At 43.2% G+C, this 25,216-nt stretch overlaps 3 protein-coding genes across 4 annotated transcripts in view; all 3 read left to right on the top strand.

Moving 5' to 3' along the window:
• Nucleotides 1-1,987: 1,987 nt before the first annotated feature.
• klb (klotho beta) lies at nt 1,988-7,101 on the top strand (the record flags this gene model as incomplete). The annotated part of the gene is made up of 6 exons (XM_080008116.1): nt 1,988-2,752; nt 3,982-4,495; nt 4,622-4,890; nt 4,996-5,252; nt 5,368-6,311; nt 6,617-7,101. The coding sequence occupies 6 exons, from the start codon at nt 1,988-1,990 to the stop codon at nt 7,099-7,101; spliced, it is 3,234 nt and encodes a 1,077-aa protein (XP_079864242.1).
• A 1,975-nt stretch (nt 7,102-9,076) lies between these two features.
• On the top strand, nt 9,077-19,069 carry ube2ka (ubiquitin-conjugating enzyme E2Ka). Of its 2 annotated transcripts, XM_080008535.1 has the most exons (7): nt 9,084-9,504; nt 9,860-9,953; nt 10,096-10,154; nt 10,260-10,342; nt 10,460-10,559; nt 17,897-18,025; nt 18,119-19,069. In XM_080008535.1, exons 1-7 carry the CDS (start codon nt 9,442-9,444, stop codon nt 18,191-18,193), a joined length of 603 nt encoding a protein of 200 aa, XP_079864661.1. In that variant the 5' UTR covers nt 9,084-9,441; the 3' UTR covers nt 18,194-19,069. The 2 variants fall into 2 exon arrangements, with proteins under 2 accessions (XP_079864662.1, XP_079864661.1); XM_080008536.1 differs by lacking the exons at nt 17,897-18,025; nt 18,119-19,069 and adding an exon at nt 11,310-11,539 and having other exon boundaries at nt 9,077-9,504.
• Nucleotides 19,070-22,816: 3,747 nt separating this feature from the next.
• The window catches only part of LOC307236345 (neuronal acetylcholine receptor subunit alpha-9-II), a gene marked incomplete at its 3' end in the record, with an annotated part of 5,906 nt that continues 3,506 nt past the window's right edge, over nt 22,817-25,216 (top strand). The window contains exon 1 of the mRNA XM_080008728.1: nt 22,817-22,963. Coding sequence (XP_079864854.1) covers nt 22,868-22,963 — 96 coding nt within the window. The 5' untranslated portion in view covers nt 22,817-22,867. The remainder of the gene's footprint in view (nt 22,964-25,216) is intronic.

Below are 25,216 nucleotides of genomic sequence, written 5' to 3'. Positions count from 1 at the left end.
ATTGGCAGCACGACCCTAATTGTTCAATTGTTCATTCTTCATTATCTTGTTTTTGTTAAATCTTTTACCTTTCAAAATGGTTTTGAGTTGTGTTCCCTCAACTGATTTAAAATAACTTTTTTCACTTTCAAATCTATTTTCACTTATTACTTTTTCTTGCTTTAATTGACTTTAATGCACTTAAAAGCTCATTATTTAATTATTAATGACTTTATTATGGTTAGTTTATTTCTATATAATATCATTTCGCCCACCATGTCAAACCCATTTGTTACTATTATGTAAATTTCATCACAATTTCACTTCCCACTTTTTACTCAAAGATCTATCTATCTATCTGTCTCCTGGTTCTTCATTACGAAAGCTAGATGACAGAATCTATCTAAATATGAAAATGTTATGAATACATCTAAAATATTCGACTATTTAAGATAGAACAACATTTCACGTAAAATATTACCACAAACCTACAATATGCTGCACATGAACACGCAAAAGAGAAACTGACCTGCGGCTTTTCAGATGGCTCTTCCAAAGTAGTCCCTTTTTCAAAGAAGTCCTTCTCTTCTCCTTCCCTGTTTGCATCTGTATTATCTCTGATGAAATAAAAGGCCAGGTTGAGGTTAAGCACGCACAGAAGTAGAAGTAGTTGCGTGTACTAGGGTCCTCCTCCACAAACATCCTCTTTTCATTTCCCACCCCCTACTTCACCACTGATGCAGGTTTGGTTTCTGAGGTGACCAACTGGTTTGCGACATGAACTTGATGACAAAAAGCATGGCGTCTTCGAATGATATAACGAGATCATCTGGTCATATTTTTATTTCATGCACAAATATTCCAAAACAACTTTTTAAGCAAAGGATGGAAATGCGATACAATGCTTTACAGCTGCACAAATTACACAATTATTTTCAGTGGCTTTGTTTTGTGTCAGAAAGCAATGCTGTTTGCCTGGGTCAAAACAATCGGTCAGCTCAAGTGGAGCGAATTCTAATCAGATCAAGTGAGCTGAGTTGGCTGTTTTAGGCTGTCATGGTTTGATCAAATCTAGGAATAACACTGGGGGCATGCCCAGCAGATTTAACCACACATAAAACCACAGAGGACACACTATTCTCTTAACATCTTCCTGAGCCTAACCATATTTTCTTTTCCCTATATTCGATAAAGGTTGGATGTGTGTTGTTTCTAAGTGTGATCTAGCTCTATAGCCTCAATAGGATTAGAATTCAGGATCTGTAACTGTTTATTGACAGAGGCCCTTATGTGCAAAGGGTTGGAAATTGGTTTTGAACAAATGGAATTACAAAACACAAGCCAGCCGAAGGGCCACTTGGAGTCAAAGACTGGCGCGTGTCTGGATGTGTGTGTTGGAGACAGATATGAGGAGCCGGGGTGGCTCCTATCTAAGTTGAGGACTAAGATCAGAGTACAAGCTAATTATTGACAAAAGAACCTCCTTCATGGCAATAAACAACACACCTAAAGATGTGTGTTTTTGTGTGTGTGACCCTCCTCAGGATAGATCACAATAATCAACCAGTGCGGGTTATGATTTTATTATGAAGCTTTTTCAATAACAGGTAAGCGTTTAAAATGGTGAATAATTACTTGGGAGGGAGGGATATTCAGATATTACCTGGTATTCAAGGCGAGGGAAGGAAACAAATTCTGAGGAATGGCCTTGCTTGGATGTGAGTCAGCCACAGCACGTATGAACGTTATTTGATCGGGAGCAGCTGAGGCAAAGCATGTGAACACCAAGGGGCGATAGGAAGTCTAAGCCGATTAACCTGCATCAAGTACCTTATCTTCGCTCCAGGTGCTGGATGTTTCTCTGTGCTTACCTAGATCAATTGCATTACCTCCACCACCATGGATCTTGGGTTCTTCCCAAGTGGATTTGTTAAAGTGCACGCTTGCTCTGCCTGAGAGCCCCTATTCTTTGCGACTGGATCTCTGAGGGAAGACACACTTCATCAAGATGCTGAACCGGATTTATCCTCTCTGTCGTCCATGCATCTGGCCGGCACTTCTGCTGTTGGTGTGCGACTGGGACAGGGCAGACTGTGACCACGGGGAGGGCAGGAGGCTGTGGCAGCAGCCCCTCAAGGGACCCGCCGCCAACACCAATTCTCTCCTGCCTGACGTCTTCCCGGCAAACTTCTTATGGGCCACGGGGACGTCCGCCTTTCAGACTGAGGGGGCCTGGAACCAAGATGGGAAAGGCCCTTCCATCTGGGACCACTACACTCACTCCATGGGCAATGTGGATTCGGTGACAGAGAATGCCGATGTGGCAAGTGACAGCTATAACCGCTGGGAGGAAGACATAGAGGCGCTGGAGTACCTTGGGGTGACGGCATACTCTTTCTCTCTGTCGTGGCCCAGACTCTTCCCCGATGGAGACGCCAGTGGTCAGCCAAACCCAGTTGCTGTGCAGCACTACAGCCTCCTAATAGAGAGGCTTCTGGAGAAGCAAATCAAGCCCGTTGTGACTCTCTTCCACTGGGATCTGCCACAGGTCTTGCAAAAACGCTACGGAGGCTGGAAGAATGACACCCTGGTTGAGTTGTTTGAGGAGTATGCAGCCTTTTGTTTCAGCACATTTGGAGACCGGGTCAAGCACTGGCTCACAATACACAACCCCTTTCTGGTGGCAGTACAGGGCTATGGGACAGGGGTTCATGCACCCAGAGAAAAGGGGGATCCGTCTGACCCCCTCATTGTGGCCCACAACCTGATCAGGGTAAGTCAGACAGGGATGCTTGTTAGTGGGACTATGGGATGAGCATTGTTTCTCCATCCAGTCAAACTATTTTAGAGCAGATAAGATTTGGTGTCTTTGAAACAATTTCTATTTATGGTATGATTTGGTCCACAATTCCCTGCCTATCTATACAATTGTTAGAGAAATAACAGCGAAACTATGCTCAAAACAGCCATTGTTGTACTATCTCTAATGGTGCCTATAATGGGGAGTCTTATAATGTGGAACTTAATAATAATAATGGTGAACTTTAACTATTCCTCATTTTGCTGCGGGCCCCCTGAAACCTTTTGTAGGACCCCAAATTGTGAACTACTGCTCTGGAGCACCTGATTCTATTAAATGCCACACTCTCTCATGACCCCCTTAAAATGAGTCAGGTGTGCAGGTGTGAGGTTGGAGGTAAAACCTGAAGGACAGAGAAACATGAGGACGAGATAAAGATTAAGATTAACACTGGTCCAAAGCAGTCTGCATAAACAAGAAGGTCAACAGGGACTAGTTGGTCAGTTTGTCTTTAATCTTTAAACGTATTTGTTTTTGTTCATTATGTTGGTTCATTAAGGCTAAAGGAAATCCACGCATTTTAAGACAACATGCATCAATACATTGCATACGTTTCTGCAGTGAATTTACCGCACTGGCTTAAATTATTATTTCTCCCTTGTAAGTCACTTTGGATAAAAGCGTCTGCTGAATGACTAAATGTAAATGTAAAATGTAAATGTATTATGGCAAAAAAGGGTTTCACATATATTGCTAAAATAAAATTACGTAAAACATTTTATACATTGCCATGGCATAGAATTGAATATGATGTTAAGCATGTATAACTGATTTGGTTTTTCCAAACATAGATAATTCAGTTGTTGTTTTTATTTAAAAGACTATAGCACCCATGGAAATTTGTGGACAACTAGAAATTTGGTTCAAAGTCCACCACATCAGCACTTTTGTGCTGAAGTTGCGGTTCCCGTGACAGGAAGTGGAGGAGATATGCCTCATTAATAATCAGTAAGGTTTGCACAGCTCTGCACTTAATATTTAGGTTGATCTGCAGTAGAACTATGCAATACATTCCAACCTGTGATCTCTGAAATATTATTGTAATTATTGGTAATAAATCATTACCAACTACAGGTATGATGATTCTGTTGTGGTCGTGTGTTCTTAATTATATTACAGTGTGATCCTTTGTGTTTTTTCAGGCTCACGCGGAAGCGTGGCACAAGTACAACACTGTTTTCCGCCCCAGTCAGAAGGGTGAAGTCTCCATTGTCTTGGGTTCCCACTGGATCGTCCCTCAGAGCGGCCAGTCCAATGCGGCCAATGTGGAGCTTTGCCAGAAGTCCATGGAAGCGGTGCTTGGCTGGTTTGCCAACCCAATCTTTGGGAACGGGGACTATCCCGCCTCCATGAGAGACAAACACGGGACCCTCCTTCCCGTGTTTACCCCCGAGGAGAGCCTGCGGGTGCGGAACACGGCAGACTTCTTTGCTCTGTCGTTTGGGCCGAATAACCTCCGTCTGAGCCGCAGCCTAATCCACTATGGGCAGAGCGTGACCACCAACCTGAGGGGTGTCTTAAACTGGATAAAGCTGGAGTACGGTGATCAAAGAGTCCTGGTGGCAGAGGCGGGCTGGTTCTCCGAAATGACTGTGGGGCGAGAGGACACAGTGGCCATCTACCAGATGAAAAGGTTCATCAACCAGGTCTTACAAGGTGAGCTGAGGAGGGCGGAGAGAAATTGAGATAACGATTGTATTTCAGGATTTCTGTGATCATTTTAGGATGAAATAAAATCAAGTTTTTTACGTTTTTCGTCCTCATCATCTCATTCTCTACCAGCTATAAAGTTTGATGCAACGCGGGTGTTTGGCTACATCGCCTGGTCGTTGGTGGATGGATTTGAATGGAATTATGGCTACAGTGTGAGGAGAGGCCTCTTCTACATAGACTTCAGTCAACCCAGTCGGAGCAGGGTCCCCAAAACCACTGCTCAATATTACAAACAGGTTATCAGTGACAGGGGTCTACCCAATCTCCAGAGCTCCAAAGAGATCACAGGGCGTTTCCCGTGTGATTTCCACTGGGGTGTCTCTGACGCCACTCTGCAGGTGAATGTGAAGGATACGTGTGATAACGGCGATATCACAATATCTGTAATGTCTGCCTTATTTTCTTGCAAAATAACTCAATTATTACTTTTCCCCATATTCTAGGTCCACTTCTATCCTTTCTCCCCACAGTTCAAGGATCCCCACTTGTACAATTGGAACCAGTCCGGTGATGGGGGATTGTATCCGGTCTCGGGGGTGAAGCTCCATACCAGAGCCCCTCAGTGTAGCGACTACCTGGCCATCATGAGCCATCTCCAGCTGTTTGCCGCCACAGGGGCATCTCACTACCACTTTGCCCTCAACTGGTCTTTGATTTTACCCCAGGGAGACCTTTCTATTACAAACACAGAGGCCCTGAGGTAGATTGCATACACACATACACAATGTATGTAATTCTCTTTCATAATCTTTCTCTTTCTCAACCTAACACACATAAAAAAAAGGCTCATTGCCCATTGGTTTTCCATCTAAAAGGTACTACCGCTGTGTTCTGACTGAACTCCGTGTGCGTGACCTGGAGGCCGTCGTCACCCTTTACTATCCCACACATAGCGCAGCTTTCCAGGGTCTGCCCGGGCCACTGCATGCCTCCGGGGGATGGCTCAACCAGAGCACAGTGGAGGCCTTCCAGCACTACGCGGCGCTCTGCTACCGTGAGCTGGGCTTCTGGGTTCGGTACTGGATCACCATCAATCAGCCGAATAGATTGGTGGATGTTTTTTCCGACTTCGGACAGCAGCACGAAGCGGCACACAATCTTCTACTGGCCCACGCGAAAGCCTGGAGACTATATGAGCGAGAATATTCTCGTGAACAGGGAGCACTGGTGTCACTGGCGCTGCACGCCGACTGGGCACAGCCGGCCAACCCTTTCCTAGAGTCACACACCACGGCAGCGCAAAGACTCCTTCTGTTTGAACTTGGCCGCTTCTTAGACCCATTGCTGGGGACTAAGCACAAGGAGAGGGAGGACAAAGGCGAGTACCCGCCAGAGATTAAGGCCTACCTGGAGGAAAGAGCTCTGGTGTCCGGTCTCCCTGTATCACCATTGCCGAGCTTCACCGCGCTGGAGAAAGAGGAGCTGAGTGGGGCGCTCGGTTTCATCGCGCTGAACCACTTCACCACCCGTTTGGTCTCTCCGTATTTGCACCCACAAAAGCCCTCCCAGCCTAAACTCCAGCAGGCACGGCCCCCAAACCACGGATGCTCCCTCTTCTCTGATCCAACCTGGCCCACCTCGGGTCTAGGGCAGGCGCTGGTGCCCTGGGGCCTTAGAAAGGTCATGGACTGGGTGACGGAGAGGTACGGACGCTCCCTGCCGATTATTGTCACAGCCAGCGGGATGGATGACCAGGCCCTGGTGGAGGACAATCTGAGGCAACTCTACCTCAAGAGTTACCTCCAGGAAGCTCTCAAAGGTGAGCCCTACATTTAAAACATTCAAAACTAGGCCACCAGGATACTAAAGGGACGCGTAGGATACCTCTCGTTCATCTGAAGCGATATTTTGCTGTGCTGAGGTTGGAGGGATGAATGCACAGCTCAACAGAACGAACGGAACAGGCTTTTATCAGCGCATTGTATGGCCACTCTCTATAAAACAAGACTTTATTAGAAACCTTTGAGACCATAAACAAAGAGACTACCAGAAAACAGAGTTATTCACAGTCACAGTCATTATTATTCGATGTGTATAGAAATTGTCCATGTAATTTCTCTGCAGCTCGCCAACTGGACGGAGTCAACCTGCAGGGCTTCTACACATGGAAGCTGCAGGATCGACACGCCCCTCACTTTGGCCTTTTCACCTCACCGCACCACCGCTCCAAACCCAAAGCCTCCATCGCAGCCTACCGGGAGATCATCGGCCGCGGCGGTTTTCCCAAGGACGACGGCGCGCAAATCTGCGTGACCAACAATGACCTTCAGGAATCGTGTACCTTGTGCGCGCAGCTGCTCAAGAACAAGCCCCTGCTGGTCTCTGGAGCCTGCCTCCTGACGACGGCCGTCATGTTGGGCGCGACCATCGTTCTCATCCTCATAATCACAAGAAGGAACAGGAAGCGGGGCCGAAGGAGGGGGGTGAGCTCTAGGAGGAAGAGGACGGGAGTGCCGGTGTGCTCCGTTCCACCTGGCATCAAATGCCAACGGTGGGAGAGGGTGACCGTACAGGATATAGCAGACAGAATCTGTGTGGTCCGCCACTAGACAGCAATTGTGATTGACCACCCCATTTGGCCTTGCTTGTAGCCGTGAAGAGTTTAATATAGACGTTGTACATTAATGATCTAGATAAAATTTGTCAAAATTGCAACTCTCAGCCACGTGATGCAAAGTTGTAAATTTCGTTTTTTGACTATGATTATTTAAAATAAATAATTGTCAATTTATTGTCGATGGGATGAATCTGTTTATTATAGCATGTAAACCTATATAAGTAATTTATGATTTAGGTCATTATATCGATAGTAAGTTGCATTTCACATAATAACGCCACAAACTGAGGACTTGATAGGACCAAATATATACTTGATACCTTGGATGTCCAACATTTCACATGTTGGATCAGAAAAAAAATACACATCGGCTTGCGCCTGAGACACCGGCGCCCTCTAGTGTGGCTGATGGTGGATGATATGCAAAAAAGAGACTACTGTTCTGTTATGAAGTGTCATCAATGCAGCTTGCACACATTACGCTTTATCTGTGATTATTGAGGGAAAAAAAATTGTCAGGTCAATTTGTTCATTAAAAGAAACACAAATTACACACTGCTGTTTTATTGGGTTGCGTTTACTCGGAGCACACATTTGTGTCACAGGAAACAGTTGGAATTACTGCTTTGTGGCTTTTCACTATTGAAACATGGAAAGGGCTGAACTGCATTGACTACCCCATGTTAATATTAAGCCTAATATTGAAAAGAGTAAATGTGATTTCGATCTTTATTTTTATTCACGGAAACTAAAGTCTTAAAGTAACTAAATCAAATCAAATATAAAAAAAAATTGGTGGGATGATTTTAGAGGATAGCTCTGCAGATATTACTTTCCCTTTTTGGAAACAGATTAGCCATTTATCAAACTGCATACAGTATACTATATACTGCATATTGCATACTGTAAACTGCATACCACATATTATATACTATGTACGGCACACTCTATACTGCATACTCTAAACTGCATACCACATATTATATCCTGTAGACTGTACTGTATACTGTAGACTACATACCACATATTATATACTTAATACTGTATACTTCACGCTGTAAAGTGCATACTGCATATCATATACTATAAACTGCATACCACATATATGCTACATTTGCATATTGTAAATTGCATACTGTAAACTACATACCACGTATTATATACTATATACTGTAAATTGCATACCACATAGTTTATACTACATACTGTATACTGTAAACGACATACCACATATTACATACTATAAACTGCATACTGTGAACTACATACCACATATTATATACTATATTTTCATATTGCAAATTGCATACTGTAAACTACATACCACATATTATATACTATACACTGCATACTGTATATTGCATACTGTAAACTATATACCACGGAGTATATACTATATACTGCATACTTTATATTGCATGCCGCATACTTTATACTGCATCTGCAGTTTGTGGCGGGTGCCGACACCAACCAATTGTAGGAAATCCTGGTCGGCAATAGAAACCACGTGACCCTCCTTTCCTCCCAGATTGCACAAGTGCAGTTGCATTCGAGTACTGTGGGAATTATGTGTTGAGCATCGCCTGCGCGGAAACGATTTGCGAGCGTTCACGCGTCCGTGGTCCGGTGGTTTGACGGAAACGACATGTTTATATTATTATGAACGACCGCCAGATTTCTGTGCTACAGATTTTCACATTATATTTGAGGAGAGCAGCACGAGCGTATAAAATAAGATTGAATAATGAAGAAGTAATAAAGTAATTCAATATAAAATATGTATCGTTTGTAAGCCAGTTTAGACATCTGTACATACTCTCCCTCTATTATAGCCTACGCATCATAATTTGTCAGTTACCTGACTGTTTTTTTTTTTTAATTTAAAATGTCTTTGCCACGCCTGCATGGCCTTGTTTGGGACGATAATTCGAGATAATTGCTTGTGAACTCCCGAGTTCACAAGCAGCGTGTTGAACCTTGACAACGGCGGTTTCCAAGCCGGGAGTTCATAGTTCCCACCGCTTCCAAGTGACGCGAACGCAGCATTAAAATGTTTTCAGCACCATCCACTGCCCGTGTGTTGTCACAGTTCAGAGAAGAAGGCTCCATGTCCAGCAGGTATTTTAACATATTGTTTTAATTGGGTCGAATCCCCGGGGGCCGACGCCATCGCAAACCGTGGCACTCGTTGGCTCGGTACATCCACAGAGGGTTGACGGAGCGCGGGGCGAAACGAAAGCGCCAGACCCGGCTAACGTTAGCTAACGTCAGTCGGTTTGGACGGCGGACGCGGAGCGAGGCCCGAACCGGACCGACAAGCCTGGCGGGAACCATGGCCAACATCGCGGTTCAGCGGATAAAACGGGAATTCAAGGAAGTGCTGAAAAGCGAAGAGGTTGGTTGGAAATCGTCTGTGTCGGTTGAAAAAAACCCCAAAACCCCAACCCCCCCCCCCCCCCCCCCAAAACAAGTGACGCGTCGCTGATTCAGCTGTCAGCCTGCCTGCTAACGAGATGCTAGCTGTGGCTAAAGCTAACAGGGGTTAGCGTTTGCCTATTTGATGCAGAGTGAAAGAAAAGGGTCAATGGTATTATAAAATGATAACGAAATCATTACTCTTGGAACTGTGTTAGCCAGAGCTGCTCGGGGTCTCCGCTCAATGCTGCACCGGCAGGGGTTGAATTTGAGAGCAAGCCTGGCTGTCCACGCTCAAATGATTGACTTCCGTCTCTTATGTCCGTGCATTCCAGACCAGCAAAAACCAGATAAAGGTGGAGCTGGTGGATGAGAATTTCACAGAATTAAAAGGGGAAATAGCAGGACCACCTGACACGCCATATGAAGGTAAAAAAATCCGTTTTTACAACAACATGTTTTGGCATCAGTTCATAATAACCACAAATAGTGCATGATCCTTAAGCGTTCCCTGCCCTACTCCTATATAAGCTGTTTTTTGTCTGTTTCGTTTCTACTTTACTGCCTGCAGGAGGTAGATATCAACTAGAAATTAAAATTCCAGAGACATATCCATTTAATCCGCCTAAGGTACGTGCACAAGTGCTTCTTATGATCAGAAAGGTTTGTGCCATGTTCTTCATGTCGAGAGTCGGCCATTGCTCCCCTTTTCACCCACATCTCTTTTCCCCCCAGGTGCGCTTTATCACAAAAATCTGGCATCCGAACATAAGCTCAGTCACAGGTGCAATATGTCTGGACATTCTCAAAGACCAGTGGTGAGTGTTTTTCGTTGCATCGTAGAAGCGTTCCGGTGCTTTCAGGCTATCGTTAGTCGCTGGTCCTTGTTAAAAAGGTCAACTAAACGGACTGACCGTAGCTCCTCTGATCTGCAGGGCGGCAGCAATGACCCTGAGGACTGTCCTCCTGTCCCTTCAAGCCTTACTGGCGGCTGCAGAACCAGACGACCCCCAGGACGCAGTGGTAGCCAATCAGGTGTGTGCCTTTTGGCTTCTTTGTTAGAGATCGGGTGGTTCTTCACCAATGCCGGTGAAATTCTGCGAAGCTCAGTCTCCCAACTCGATACCACTGTTAAAAAAAAATAAAATAAAAAAAAAAAGGCAATCCTTTGTTTAAAAATCGAGTATTATCGATAACACAAAAAAACAGTGGCATATCACCTTCAAGTGTTTTGCTACCGTTATGAAGGGCCGTCACGATCCTGACATTTTAGTTGACAATTAACTATCATCCAAATAATTGCAATGAACAATTTAACTGCCCTTAATCAATTTTATGCCACTGTCATAGCATTAGCCTGTAACGGTGTGATAATACACATCCACCATTTGAAGAAGAGACATTTATTAACGATTAACGGCTAACATTATATTTGATGAGACACTTGACTGAGCAGTATGGACAGTTGACTTCCATGTGCTATGGCAGGGGTTCTCAAACTGCCAAACATTTCCTGGGGGTGACCAGATGATTTTCTAAACATGCACAAAAATAAGGAAAAGGTTTATTTTATTTTTATTTTTTTAATAATGTTTCACAAAATAAAATACATTTTCAGAAATAATTCGCTCATTTGAATTACTCAGTAAATGTACGATGAATAACTTCAGTAAGCTACATTTTCCATAAAAGAGACCGAGAGAAAGAGACAGCACACGCCTGTGTGTGTGCGCGTCCCTCTAACCATAGCAACTCACTCTCTCACTCCTGTCCCCGACTGCGCAGGACAAGACGAGACACTTTGCTGACACAACAGCTGCTGCTGCACACTCTCTCTCTTTTCAAGCTTCAATTGATCAAAATGTGGGACATTCCGTCTAGTTGCGGGACAATTGGTCAGAATGCGGGACTGTGCCGCACAAAGCGGGATGTTTGGTCACCCGAAGCACATAGCACAAATGAACTATGAAGACTATTTTTCGAGCGATGAAGGGGTGGAAAGTTACATAAGAGCTCATGAAATATAATGTTAAATATATCAAAAAGGCACAAATTTTAATTTTTACAGCCCAAATCGGCGCAAATGCCGAAAAGTTTGAGAACCCCTGTGCCATAGTACAGCTATAACAAGTGAGGAAGTGAAGTGCTTAACCATTACAAACATCGACCCCTATTTTCATAAAAGACAGGGTTCCTACGCAGTATGGAAAACTATGGAATTTGATTTTAGTAGAATTTGAGTTTAGTTTTCTGGGTTTGGATAAGTATGGAAAAAAGAAAAGACTTTCCAGACTATTGCCCCTATTCGGTTTTCTGAAATATAAAATTTGGAATTTCTAAAAAGTAAATAGATCATACAAGCGTAGTGTTTTTCATGGCATTAAGAGCAGGCAGCCTGCGCAGCCAAGATGTTTACCACTGTGTGAGAGTGCGGGCCAGAGCGAGCTTGATGTCGTTGAAAGCAAGTCAAGAAGTATGGCGTGTGACTGAACGCACACTCCTACAAGGCCTGTCACGATAAGTAATTTTGTTGGACGATATATTGTCCCAGAAATAATCGTGATATTTTGTTGATATTGTCATTTTAAGACCATTTTTTGCCACTGATATAATAATATAAAATTCAAGAGGTTTATTCAAGTGGTTTATTTGTCACATACATATACATACGTTCATACATATATGCAGTGAAATGTCTTTTCAACGCACCAGAGATTATGCACAATAGTTACTAAACCGAACATAATAGTTAACCTAATTCCTACCTAGCTAACTAACTGATTCCTCAAACGTAATGCAGTTAGTGAATAGAATAATTAAAATAAAAATAAAATAAGACTCAAAAAGATAATATGTTTAAGTGGGGATACAAAATGGAAGGGAACAGAGTTATGTATATTGCATAGGCTATTTGTATATACAGATATGTGCAGTAAAGTGCATGTAAGTAAAGCGAGTATGGAGATATATAGTACAGTATACAACGGTATGACACAGCAATACAGTAACACCGAACAGAACAGCAATACAGCACAGTATGCAGTAACCCAGAGCAGTGATACAGTATGCAGTTCAGTATGTTCAGTATACAGTACAGTTAGGCACTTGGGCCTGTGAGTGTCTCAGTGCTTTTTGTTAGGAGCCCTGGTGAGTTCAGCATTGACAGTCCTTATGGCTTGCGGGAAGACACTCCGTCCCAGTCTCTATGTTCTCGCTGTGTGACTGGAGGCGCTTGCCTGACCGATGCAGCTGGAACAGTCCGTTGTTGGGGTGATGAGGATCCATCATGATCCTGCGTGCTCTGCTACTATGCCTACAGGTGTATACGTATACGTCCTGCAGAGAGGGGAGGGTAGTTCCAGTTGTACGTTTGACTGAACGCACCACCCTCTGCAGGGCTCGCCTGTCCTGAGTTCCCACAGTTCCCAAACCAGGCAGTGATGTTGCCTGTCAGGATGCTCTCCACCGCTCCAGAGTAGAAGAACTTGAGGATCCTCACGAGACCCTGAATTTTTTCAGCTGCCTGAGGTGGTAAAGACGCTGCCTCGCCTTTCTCATCGCAGTGTCTGTATGTAAAGTCCATGTTAAATCCTCTGTGATGTGGACTCCCAGGTACTTGAAGCTGCTCACCCTGTCGACAGGGGTCCCATTAATCACCAACGGTGCCTGCGTCCTCGGTTGTAATCCCCTCCTAGTACACAATCATCTCCTTAGTTTTTCTGACGTTCAGGAGTAGGCTGTTGTCCTGGCACCAGAGTGACAGGTCAGCCACCTCCTCACAGTAGGCCCTCTCATCGTCGTCGTTGATCACGCCCACCAGGACAGTGTTGTCAGCAAACTTGATGATGGTGTTGGAGCTGGACCTAGCCACAGTCATGTGTGTACAGGGAGTACAGTAGGGGGCTGAGGAGGCAGCCCTGGGAGAGGATCCTGTGTTCAGGGTGAGGGAGCTGGACATGTGCCTCCCCACCCTAACTACCTGGGGGCGGGCTGAGAGGAAGTCCAGGATCCAGGCACACAGCGGAGTGCTCAGTCCTAGCTCCTGCAGCTTGACGGCTAGTCTGGTGGGGACTCCGGTATTGAAAGCTGAACTATAATCGATGAACAGCAATCTCACATAGGCCCCCTTCCGGCCTTCCAGATGCGTGAGCTAGTCTGCAGTACCTGGGAGACCGCGAACTGCAGCGGGTCCAAGGTGCGGGGGAGGGAGGCGCAGGTGTAATCCTTAATCAGCCTCTCGAAGCACTTCATGACCACCAAGGTGAGGGCCACTGGATGGTAGTCATTAAGGCAGGCTGGAAAGGTGATCAAATAGCTATTAACAAATTCTATTTAATTCTTTCAAATTCTCAAGAATATTCAGACATTGTAAAAAGAAAAAAATTGAATATCCTGAATAAATACAACAAATAAACCACACAACCAAACTAATAAATATAATCATCACAATTGCATTTCTAAATATAAAAAAAAAAAAAAAAAAAAAAAAACATAATGAATGCGATGAGGCATTGTGCCTTCTGGAAATGATCACATACAGTATATGCTATGAAATCACAGTTATGTGAATAAGCACACATTTCATTCCTACATTGTTTTTATTTACTTTAAAATGTACAACATTTTGGCTACATGATGTCATTTAGCTTGCACTTTTGTCGAAAGACATTTCCAAATATATTTCCATAATTCAAATATGAGGAGAGTAGTAATGGATATAAACAGATGACATTCTTTTATAAACAATCATGCATGTAAACACAACGGGCATTTATCATTATCAGAAAAATGATCAAGGTTATCATTTCCATATATCATGCGATATAGGGTTAGGGGGTTAGGGTTAGGGTTTGTTTGAAAGAAAATGCTGCAATTTCTTTGAATTGCACATATACAGTAGGAGCCACTTGAAGTGGCCTCTTCCAGGCGGCTGACAGCCGAATTGCAGCCAAGTTCCAGCCAGTTTCCAGCCAACCACCATGTGCTTCGTAGCCGGTTGCCATTTGCCTGGATTCCCCCCTCCTCATGTGCCCTGACAGGGCGTGTTTAATTTTGACTGTAAACACGTCCATTTTTTTCAATTGTAGTGTCATCTTTCAAAGTTCAATTATTTTTTGTCATATGAATGGGAACAGGTCTTAATGATTTATTTTTATCTACATGTTGCACAGCTGTTTAATTCAATATGGGAGCTGGTTTTTTTTTGGGGGGGGGGGCGGCGTTTACATTTTTTAAATTACAAAGTTAAAGAGCTTTGTAATGAGATCACTCAAACAAGGTCCATGTAATTATAGTTTTACGTTTATTGTCAAATACTTGAACAATGCAAGCGTCATTACCAGTAATGAGATTCTTAGTCTCAGAGCCAACTCAACTTTACAAAATACATAAATTTAGGGCATAGTATTGATTAAAATAAAATAGTATTTAAAAACAGAATTTAAAGAGTATTTAAACAGTTAATTTTTAAACAAAACGTTGAAATCCAAAATGGAAAGAAGTAGTGAAGTATAAGTAATATACAAGTATTTATCTAAAAGAAAGACAAAATAAAATGCAGACAATAATGCTAGTGAGTCAACTTGATAGTGGACATCTTAAATAGCTGTAGGCCACAACAATGCAGTGTCATTCTGAATGGAAAGATAGACACAGTGTTGTAAGACAAACACTGCAATATACTGCAAAGCTTTAATAGCCTTTTTTGAAGTGGCCAAGTGTGTGGATTTATAGATTTTAGTCTTCGGCTTTTTTGAAGTATTATATTATCTAAAATAATTGTGAAATGTCACAACAAAATTTCTGCATTTGAGCCTCTTTGTGGGAGGAACCCATCACCTTTCACTGAGAAAGGGGTGGATTGCTCCATTGGAGTGTGGCGATTTTGGTGAGTGGGTCAGCGTTTGCATGTGTATGGACCTGGTGTTAGGGCTTATGGACCTGTTGGGTGATAGACAATGACCGACATTAAGTGTAAACAAAGAAATGGCCCAAGGCCTGGTCAGCGGTCTGCTTCATAGTCACTCAAAAATGTGTGCTGCGGTAATTAGAGACAAGAACTGTATCCTTGTGTAAAAGTTGTAGACTGTTTTTTTAAGTAGGAAGCAATAGGTAAAACATGATAAACAATAAAAGAATGGTGCAGCAATACAGATACCAATGATCTCATACAATCAATAGTCATAATGCACGGATGGTCAATTACACTTGTGTGTGAGCATTAGTTGTCATTATGAAAAGCAACAGGGATTGATAGATACTAATAATGTACTTCAAATAAGTATTTCCATAGAGTATTAGTAATAAGTAATAATAACTTATAAGGTGCGCACACGGCACACTGTACGACAAAAAAAAAACCTGCTTCAATTCTCAGAGCTAGGTCTAGCTCTCAGACAATGAGTTGAAGACAACAAAGTGTTGAAGATAGTATGATTTTATTCATGGATTTAACAGTCAAGCAGCGGAAAAGTACTTTGTGCTTAACCGGCATACTGTACACATACTGTATAACAGGCACCGGTAGTTCATCCTTGGATTTTCCTCAAGATGAGGTAGGGTTTAGGCCTTTATTTGTTTGTTTTGACCACACCCCTGGTATTTATTAGTTATTTAGTTTAGTTTATTTAGTTTAGTTAGTTATTATTCGGTTTTTATTTGAGAAACCATTTATATTTGAGGAAATATGGTAACTCAAATATATAAATTACCTCATCTTTTAAACCTTACACTGCTATTATGTACATTATCATCTCAATGCTAACCCTGCTATTTGTTGTTGTTTTTATGTCATTCATTGTCTCAAGCTCATTCAATCGTCACAGAAAACTGAGGAATGTTTTTCTGAAGGTTTTGTGTTTATTTCATACAAGCACAGTATGGAACCAGATGAGAATGGCACTGTGTGCGTGCGTGCGTCTGTGTGTGAACGGACCATCTTTTCTGCGTACGGAAATCATACCTGTAAGGCTGCGTTCGTCATCGTTTCCATGGACACAGTGAATAAACATGGCAGTAGTACAGCTAAAACAAACCTGGTACCGCCAATACTGTAGGAAAGTCACATTTCTGACATCACCTTTGCACCAAACTATGTTTTTATCCTTCGTTATTTACCAGGGTTGAAGTGTTCTCAGTTAAGCTTATCCAGTTATGGTCCAGAGGTCCAGAATGTTCTTATTCATTTCCAGAATGTTATAACCAACCTCCTAGCTTGTGTGATGTCAGACCAAACGTCTCTCTTTTTCCAATAAAAGGAGCTGGTTGATCAGTCTGAGTGAGACAGCGCAACGAATCCGGGTCTCACTCTGTTCCTGATAGCAAGGATTTATCGCACTGACTGCGCATATTTTCTCAGACAATTTCTATACCTCTTTCACGAGTTTTGCGGGCTTGATTGTTATTGCTCAGACTTTTAACAATTGTTTTTATTCATAATCTTGGCGTTTTTAGGCTAAAAGTATCTGAAACTCTACAGCGGCAGTACGCAGTGACATGGTTGAGGTCCCTTAGAACCGGCACGTTTCGTACGTCTTGTGGTTCGAGTTTGATCAATATCGCTCTACATTTGGAGCGGAAATCAGTGGAAAAACCGTCGTAATATTACTGGAAGTAGAACGTTGAGGCGACTTTGTTTCAGGAGCGGGGCCGCTTTGTGACATCCTCCCAAGTTCTATAAGTCCAAGCTTCGTCTCTCATTCACATTCAGCCACTTGCGAGGGCGACACCCAGTCAGACAACTTGAGCCAATGCTGCGTTTAAAGGAAACTCAGAAAACTAACTCGTGTTGAATAAAAAAAACAAAAACAAAAAAACAAAACCCTGAAAACTATAATCGTTCACAGAAGATGTCTTTGCATCTAAGAACCTTTGGAGGAACTAGGGCTGGGCTCTGAAACAATGTTGATCACGATTTTTCACGATTTCATCACCCATGATGACCAGTTTATGAGATTTCTTTTCGATAGTGGGTTTTCCCTCTACCTACAACGACACAACACAAACAGCCAATCGCACAGCAGGCGCACCGGCGCTTCTCCCGGGCTCACGCGGCGGGTCTTCCTCAAACGCCAATTTGAGCTGGAACTGGCCCTCCCAACCGGAGCGCAGCGCAGCCCCCTTCACCGCAAAAGGAGAGCATTTACTGAAAGACTCCGCGATTATCAGTGACATCTGGTCTGACAGGGTCGGAGGGAGTCCCTCGGTCCGCACTAAACGTCCCCCGCACATCACAGCGCAGATTCGGGACCCCCCCCCCCCCCCCCGGGTTACGGAACCTCTGAAACCCGTAGTACAAACCGAGCACGACTTATCTATGCCCTGTGTATTGCCGCCTGCAGATATATTTAAATTTGTTTTGGTTCCCGCTGCAGTACAAGCAAAACCCAGAGATGTTCAAACAGACAGCGAGGCTCTGGTCTCATGTCTACGCCGGCGCGCCCGTCTCCAGTCCAGAATACACACGTAAAATAGACAAGCTCTGTTCAATGGGCTTTGAAAAAGTGAGTAGCGGTTTTGGTTTTGTCTTGCCCGGGATTCAGAAGTTGTGCAATGATCTTCTACTGATTATCGCTTTGTTGTCGTTTTCTCCACAGAATGCAGTAATAGTTGCTTTGTCCTCAAAATCCTGGGACGTGGAGACAGCGACGGAGCTACTGCTCAGTAACTGAACCCCCCCGCCCCCACCCCTGCTGTTGTTCACCCCCCCCCCCCACACACACACACACACCTCACACATGGCACCTGTCTCTGCCAGTTTCCCTCCGACTGAAGCCCCCCCCCCCCCCCCCCTCCCCATCCATCTCTCGGGGTGTCCCTTCCTTCCCCGTCTGCCAGGCACCTTGGTTTCTTACGGTCACATGACATTCCACTCAGCGCTACCACCTGAAGTCTGACCACCCTTCTCCTCCTCTTCCTCCATCAGTTTTTGAGGCAGAGGTCTCCCCCGACCTCCAGGGCCTCTGCCTGAGTAGGCTTCCAGTGGCTTACCCTCGCCTATGCAGTGCATTTACATTCAGTGGCGTAGAAACCTTCTAGGGGAAAGTCAAGCCATGTGAGTTGAGGTTTTTTCTTGTTTTTTTTTCTTTTTTCTTTCTTATCACATCATCAACCCTCCCCTCCCCCCACCACCGCCCAGGTTTATTTCCCCTGCCTGACCAACCCCAAAGGCTCTTCAATGGCTCACATCTTTGCCCCCAATGACTGTGACCTTGTCCCGGCTAACTCAACCTCTTCAACAGAACCCCACCTCTCTCTCTCTCTCTCTCTCTCTCTCTCTCTCTCTCTCTCTCTCTCTCTCTCTCTCTCTCTCTCTCTCACCCCCCCCCCCCCACACACACACACCGTTTTTTATTTGTTTCTGGCCTCCCACAGGAATACATTTTTAAACTGAAAACATTGTGATACACCACTAGCCACTCTTTCCCGATAGCGCAACTTTAAGTCTGGATGGTGATGAATAGTGCATCTGCTGAATCATACCAACAAAGGAAAAAAATGTCAAATGAGTCATCTGTAAATAAAGAAAAAAGTCTGTGTAAATTAAACCTGCCTCTATTGTATTTTTCTCCATTGCCTTTTTAAAATGCCAAGCTATTAAGCTATTATGTAATTACCTCGATTATTTTTTTTTCAACAGTGCAAAATAGGTTTATTTGCATAGTCATCGTTTACAGGCTTGTTTTATAGGAATCTGCATATTTTCACCCAGTCTTCTATGTACAGACGTGGACAAATTTGTTGGTTCCCTTACAGCTCATTGAAACCATGCTTTATTCCTCCTTAAAAGTGATGAAATTAAAAGCAATTTCTTCATGTATACATACCTGCATGCCTTTGGTATACCATAGAGTGAAGCAAAGAAACTGACAAGAGTTAAATCATTGCTAAAGAGATCAATTATATTCTAAAATGGCCTGGAAAGATTTGTTGGTGCCCCTTAGAAAAGATTATAAATAATTGGATTATAGTGATATTTCTAACTAACTATTTTCTTTAATTGGTATCACACATTTCCTCAATCTTATAATCAGTCATTCATTTAAATGGAGAAAAGTAGTCACTCCGCTGTTTGGTATCATCGTGTGCACCACACAACATGGACCAGAGAAAGCAAACAGTTTTCTGAGGGGACCAGAAAGAAAATGATAGACAAGCATGTTAAAGGTAAAGGCTATAAGACCATGTCCAAGCAGCTCGATATTCCTGTGACTACAGTTGCAAATGTTATTAAAAAGTTTAAGGTCCATGGGACTGTAGCCAACCTCCCTGGACGCGGCCCCAAAAGGAAAATCGACCTCAGATTGAGCAGAAGGATAGTGCGACTGGTAGAAGAAGAGCCAAGGACAACTTCCAAAGACAAGTGAACTACAAGCTGAACTCCAAGGTCAAGGTACATTTGTGTCTGATCGCACCATCCGTCGTTTTTTGAGTGACAGTGGGCTGCATGGGAGAAGACCCAGGAGGACTCCACTTTTGAAAGAAAAACATAAAAAAGCCAGATTGGAATTTGCAAAAATGCATACTGACAAGCCACGATGTTTCTGGGAGAATGTCCTTTGGACAGATGAGTCAAAACTGGAGCTTTTAGGCAAGTCACATCAGCTCGATGTTCATAGACAAAAAAATTAAGCTTTCAAAGAACACCATACCTACCATGAAACATGGAGGAGGCTCGGTTATGTTTTGGGGCTGCTTTGCTGGGCACAATGAAATCTCGAGACTGATCAAGGCATTCTGGAGCGAAACGTACTGCCCAGTGTCAGAAAGCTCTGTCTCAGTCGCAGGTCACGGGTCCCCCAACAGGATAATGACCCAAAACACACAGCTAAAAGCCCCCAAGAATGGATGAGAACAAAACATTGGAATATCCTGAAGTGGCCTTCTAGGAGCCCTGATCTGGATGCCGGAACTGGATGCTGGAACATCTAGGAAAGAGCTTAAACGTGCAGTCTGGAGAAGGCACCCTTCAAACCTGAGAGAGCTGGAGCAGTTTGCTCAGGAAGGGTGGGCCAAACTACCTTTTGGCAGGTGCACAAGTGTCATTGAGAGCTACAGAAATCGCTTGATTGCAGTGATTGCCTCTAAAGGTTGTGCAACAAAATATTAGGTTAAGGGTCCCATTATTTTTTGCCATGCCATTTTTATTTGTTTTATTGTGTAAGTCTGATTTATATTAAATATGGAATAAACAATGATGGATGCCAATTACTTTTGTGAGTTTCAATTTATTTCAGAGAAAATTGTGGGTTATTTTTTCGTCAAGGGGTACCAACAACTTTGTCCAGGCCATTTTGGAATATAATTGATCTCTTTAGCAATAATTGATCGCTTTTCACTGTCTATTTTTTATACATGAGAAAATTGCTTTTAGTTTCATCACTTTTCAGGAGGAATGAAGCATTGTTTCAATGAGCTGTAAGGGTACCAACACATTTGTCCATGTATTATTATATATTGGAGTTATACTCCAATACAAATGCAGAATTTGATTGTGCCAATAACATCAAGCATAATCAAACTCAAAAACAAAACCTTGTATTAAGCTATGTTTCATGTTAACGACTCATGTCCATGTTAGGGGAGCTGTAAACATTTAGTCCAGGAAAGATCAGGCGGAGCACCTTGATTATCCAGTGAGGCGAAGGACTTGTGGGTGGGCAGCGCGCTAGCAGATGGTTTGTTCGGTCCCACACTGTGTGAGATCCAACCTCGTCCAAGATCTCTCTTTAGCACAGGACCGATCCTGGCTCGAGCCATCGGCTGCGTGTGCCAGGGCATACTGTCGCCGCGTGTATGCCCTGGCACACGACATCGGGTCGTCGTTCTCTGTTTTGTGGTATGTATGATGTTTGGGGGCGGCGGTGGCAGTGATTGGACGTGCCAAATAGCGTACGGACCAATAGTATATACCTACGCTGCTCAACATGGCATCGAGCTGCGGCCCTAGCTGACCTCGGGTTTCTTCTCTCTCCCGTGCGTCACACAAGATAAAAGCTTGTTTTGTAACCTCTTCTCATGTGGATCTCCTACCTGGCTGGCTGGCTGGCACAGCGTTAAATTCCACCTAGAAGAGCAGGGGACACATGTGAGGACAAATGCTTGAGGCAGCCGGCTTTGAAATGAAGAATCATACATTTGCTTGTAGTTATAGGAGGGGTTACACAGGGCCTATACAACCATGGATGGACCTAACCCGCCGTTCTACTATAATATCCAATTTCTCAGCCCTATTTGAACAAAGGCACATATCAGAGTAAAGGCATGGTATCATGGTCGAATAAACGTTTAAGTGATTGATCATTTAACCGCTGGAGTCGGCGCACGCCCTTGTCTTCCCAGATCTCTCCTAAGGGCACGGAGGGCCACAGCCCCCCAGCGCTTGATGGACAGGTGAATAGCTGGGTGTGCGGTGGGGCTGACGATGACTGGAGGGCATCTTGTTTCCCCGGGTCGGGCGGCGCTACGTGATAGCCGGGGTTCTGTTCCGTGTCAAAGTAGACATGCCGTCTCCCTTGCCAAGCAATGAGCAACCCCCTCAGACGCACAGCTACGCCCAGGGGACCGAGTTCAACTGGGGTTGAACGGGCGCCACTTCGACCCCGAGGAGATTGAAACTGCACGACACGTAGAAATAACCTCTCGTTTCTGCCGTTTATAAAATGCACAGGACGGTCCCGATGCTCTGTTTGGGGATGCTGCTTCTGAGAGGTGAGCTCCACTGACACGCGTCACACCTGCCGTGTGTAAACATTTCTTATCAGCTGGAAGCTGGAGATGTTGCTGTGTATTTGTCTGATGTGTATTTGTTTCACTCCAAAAAGTATCAGTTGCCTATTTTTCAATTGCAAATAATTTGTTTTTGGCGTTTTTCTGTTTACAAAATCGAAAAGGAAGTATATTCAGGTATATCGTCACTCCATTGAGGACCCCAAGTGCCTTGAATGTCAAAAAGAAAGCTGAAATTGAAAGTCACCTTTAAAAAGCTGCATCGTCTAAATTAGCACAATTAAATAAATCCACCATTTACCACATTCTTGTTTAAAAATATATATATATTGGGTTCACACTGTTTTAAACATTTTTCTTTCATTAATTTAACCAATATTGATTGTCATAGGAAGCGATTGTTTATTTATTATTATTGGTATTGTGTTTACATCATGGCTACTCTTTCTCAACCTATTTAACCAACATTCCCCCAGTGAAACCCCCTAGAAACACAGTATCTGAAATCAATGAATCGCTTGTGTGTGTGTGTGTGATACCTACCCAACTTCCTCACCAATTTCCCAGTGGCGCACTCAGCCCAGGGACGCTACGCCCAGAAACTTCTGAATGACTTGATGGAGAACTACTCCAACGCCCTGCGGCCGGTGGAGGACACGGACAAGGCCCTCAATGTCACCCTGCAGATCACCCTCTCACAGATCAAGGACATGGTGCGTATATAGTAATTACAAATATAGCTGCAGGCAGCAATACACGGGCTCCAGGGTAGTCGGCCCTTCGTTAAAGTTCAATGGACCAGTGTGCTTTGGCTCTTTGTTCCGGTGTGTTTTGTGACGGCAGAAGTTCATTCGTTCCAGCCTGGTCACAGTGTAATTCTATAATCGGGTGGTGTTTGCAGCTGTGGGTGGGTTTTCTTATCATTCTGAAGTAGGGCTGCACGCTTATGGCTGAAATGATGATCAAGATTATTTTGTTCAATGTTGGGATCAGGATCATTTATCGTGAATATTAATCCATGTTGGGGAACACGATGATTTTATTGCACTTTGTCAACCATTGGATGAAATTGAAACCACAAGATCATTGTGAAATACTGGTTTAAACGCCACCTCTAAAAAAGGGGAATTTTCCCCTGAAAAATAACAACAGGGCTCCAGTGCTACGGGCTGGACCCATAATTATAGTTGCAGGCAGCAGCACCCTGGGTCCAGTTTATTAGTCTTAAGAACGTGTTCGTCTTTTGTTTTCCGTGAAATGCATCACAATTTACTAAACTTACAAACCTCAAACATCATGGAGCTACGTCCATAGTACTTTTTATTTATTTATTTATTTTTTATATTGTGACTGACCTTGAGAACTGGGTTTCTGGACAATGGCCTCTTTATTGTCTTAGATTTTCGGCTATTTTTCGGCATCTGGAACGATAACAAAAACAAACTCTGTATTTGCTTTGCATAACAATAATATTAAATACATTTTTTTTAATAAATATAATAAATACATGTTTGTTGTAATTTATTTTATTTTATTTTTTCTGTTAATAAGGTATAATTGGAAAATTCAGTTGAATAGATGACTTGTTTAAATTTTAATGCAGACAACATTTGTGGAACTTGATTTATTTGTCATTACAGAACTTGTCAATACTCAATACTTTCTGTCTTTTCATTTAAATCTGCAACGTTTAACTGTAAGAAACTGTTTGTACATGACTTTTCTTAAAAAGTTTTTACTTCAAACCAAATCTTGTCAGCATTATGACTTACCTTGTTGTATGTAAGTACATCTGGAGTCTCACTGACGACAGGTGACGATGTGTCTCGTGTGCGTCAATGATGATGTATTACGGAGATTTATGACAGAAGTCGAATTTACATCATTCATTTGTTGACTTTTTTACTTGGATTACAATTTTCGATAAGTTACGTTTCCATGAAATAAGAAAAACGTTGTGGTACTTTTGTGAGTAATTTCCATTGCACGGCTTTTTTTTTCTCTTGTTTTTCCGTCGGCTCGTTGGACCTTGAACGCATCGCTCAGTCGCACGTTTCAGGTTCGACTTGCACTGTCACAATCGTTTGTGGACTATTGTTTTTTGTATTTTTCATGAATCCGGCAAAGTAATGAGGACCAAAGAGATATGAGTCGATCAGTTCTACAGACATCTACCAGGTAAAAAAGTTAATAAATACATATGTAAATGCATCGTTTGTGATGTCGAACCACTACAGGGCAACAGACTCTACACTGCACACTGGACAAGCTGCCAATGTACATTCTGAATCAGAACCTGCACATTTATAGTAAATAGTATGATAAATAGTAATAATATTTGTGGTCAAAGTTGTTCGGATTTTCACTAATTTCTACTCCGTATGTGGATGGATTTGGATGAAATTTATCCACAATATGCTGGTGACATATCGGTTTAAACGACACCTCAACCCTGTTCGTAGCTTATGTCATTGTTGTCTTCCAGACATTGTTAGCTGGGTTAGACATATTTTGGCATGATTTCTGCTCCATTTGGGGATCGATTTGTTTGTGACAAAACAAAGATACAACCGTGCTCGTAGCATCTGCCGTTCTTCTGTTTCAAATAGTTTTAGATGTCAAAATTCAGAGAATTTTCCTGGAACAATACCAATAGCGGATCCAACTCTGTGGGCCCTGTGGGCTGAACGCATATAATAATAAATATAGCTGCAGGCAGCTGTACACGGGGTGCGTAGCATCAGTTTGTGCTGTTGCTCCTCTTTACATCGGCATTTTGTCTAAAATTTGTAAAAAAATTCAGAGTTTCCCTGGTGGAGGCCTGGTGACACGCAGAATTACTAATACAAGGATACACTTGTTGCGTGTTATGACTTTATCCTAAAAATGAGAAGGTGGCTGTCTACTACCTGTAGTCCACAGAGTCCTGCCTCACCGTGTCTCTGTGGAAGGAAATCACTCCGTGT

The sequence above is a fragment of the Zeus faber genome (assembly GCF_960531495.2).
Source record: "Zeus faber genome assembly, chromosome: 10".
Classification (NCBI taxonomy): domain Eukaryota; kingdom Metazoa; phylum Chordata; class Actinopteri; order Zeiformes; family Zeidae; genus Zeus; species Zeus faber.
Note: the sequence above shows the minus strand (reverse complement) of the source record. Positions and strands in the feature narration are given on the sequence as shown.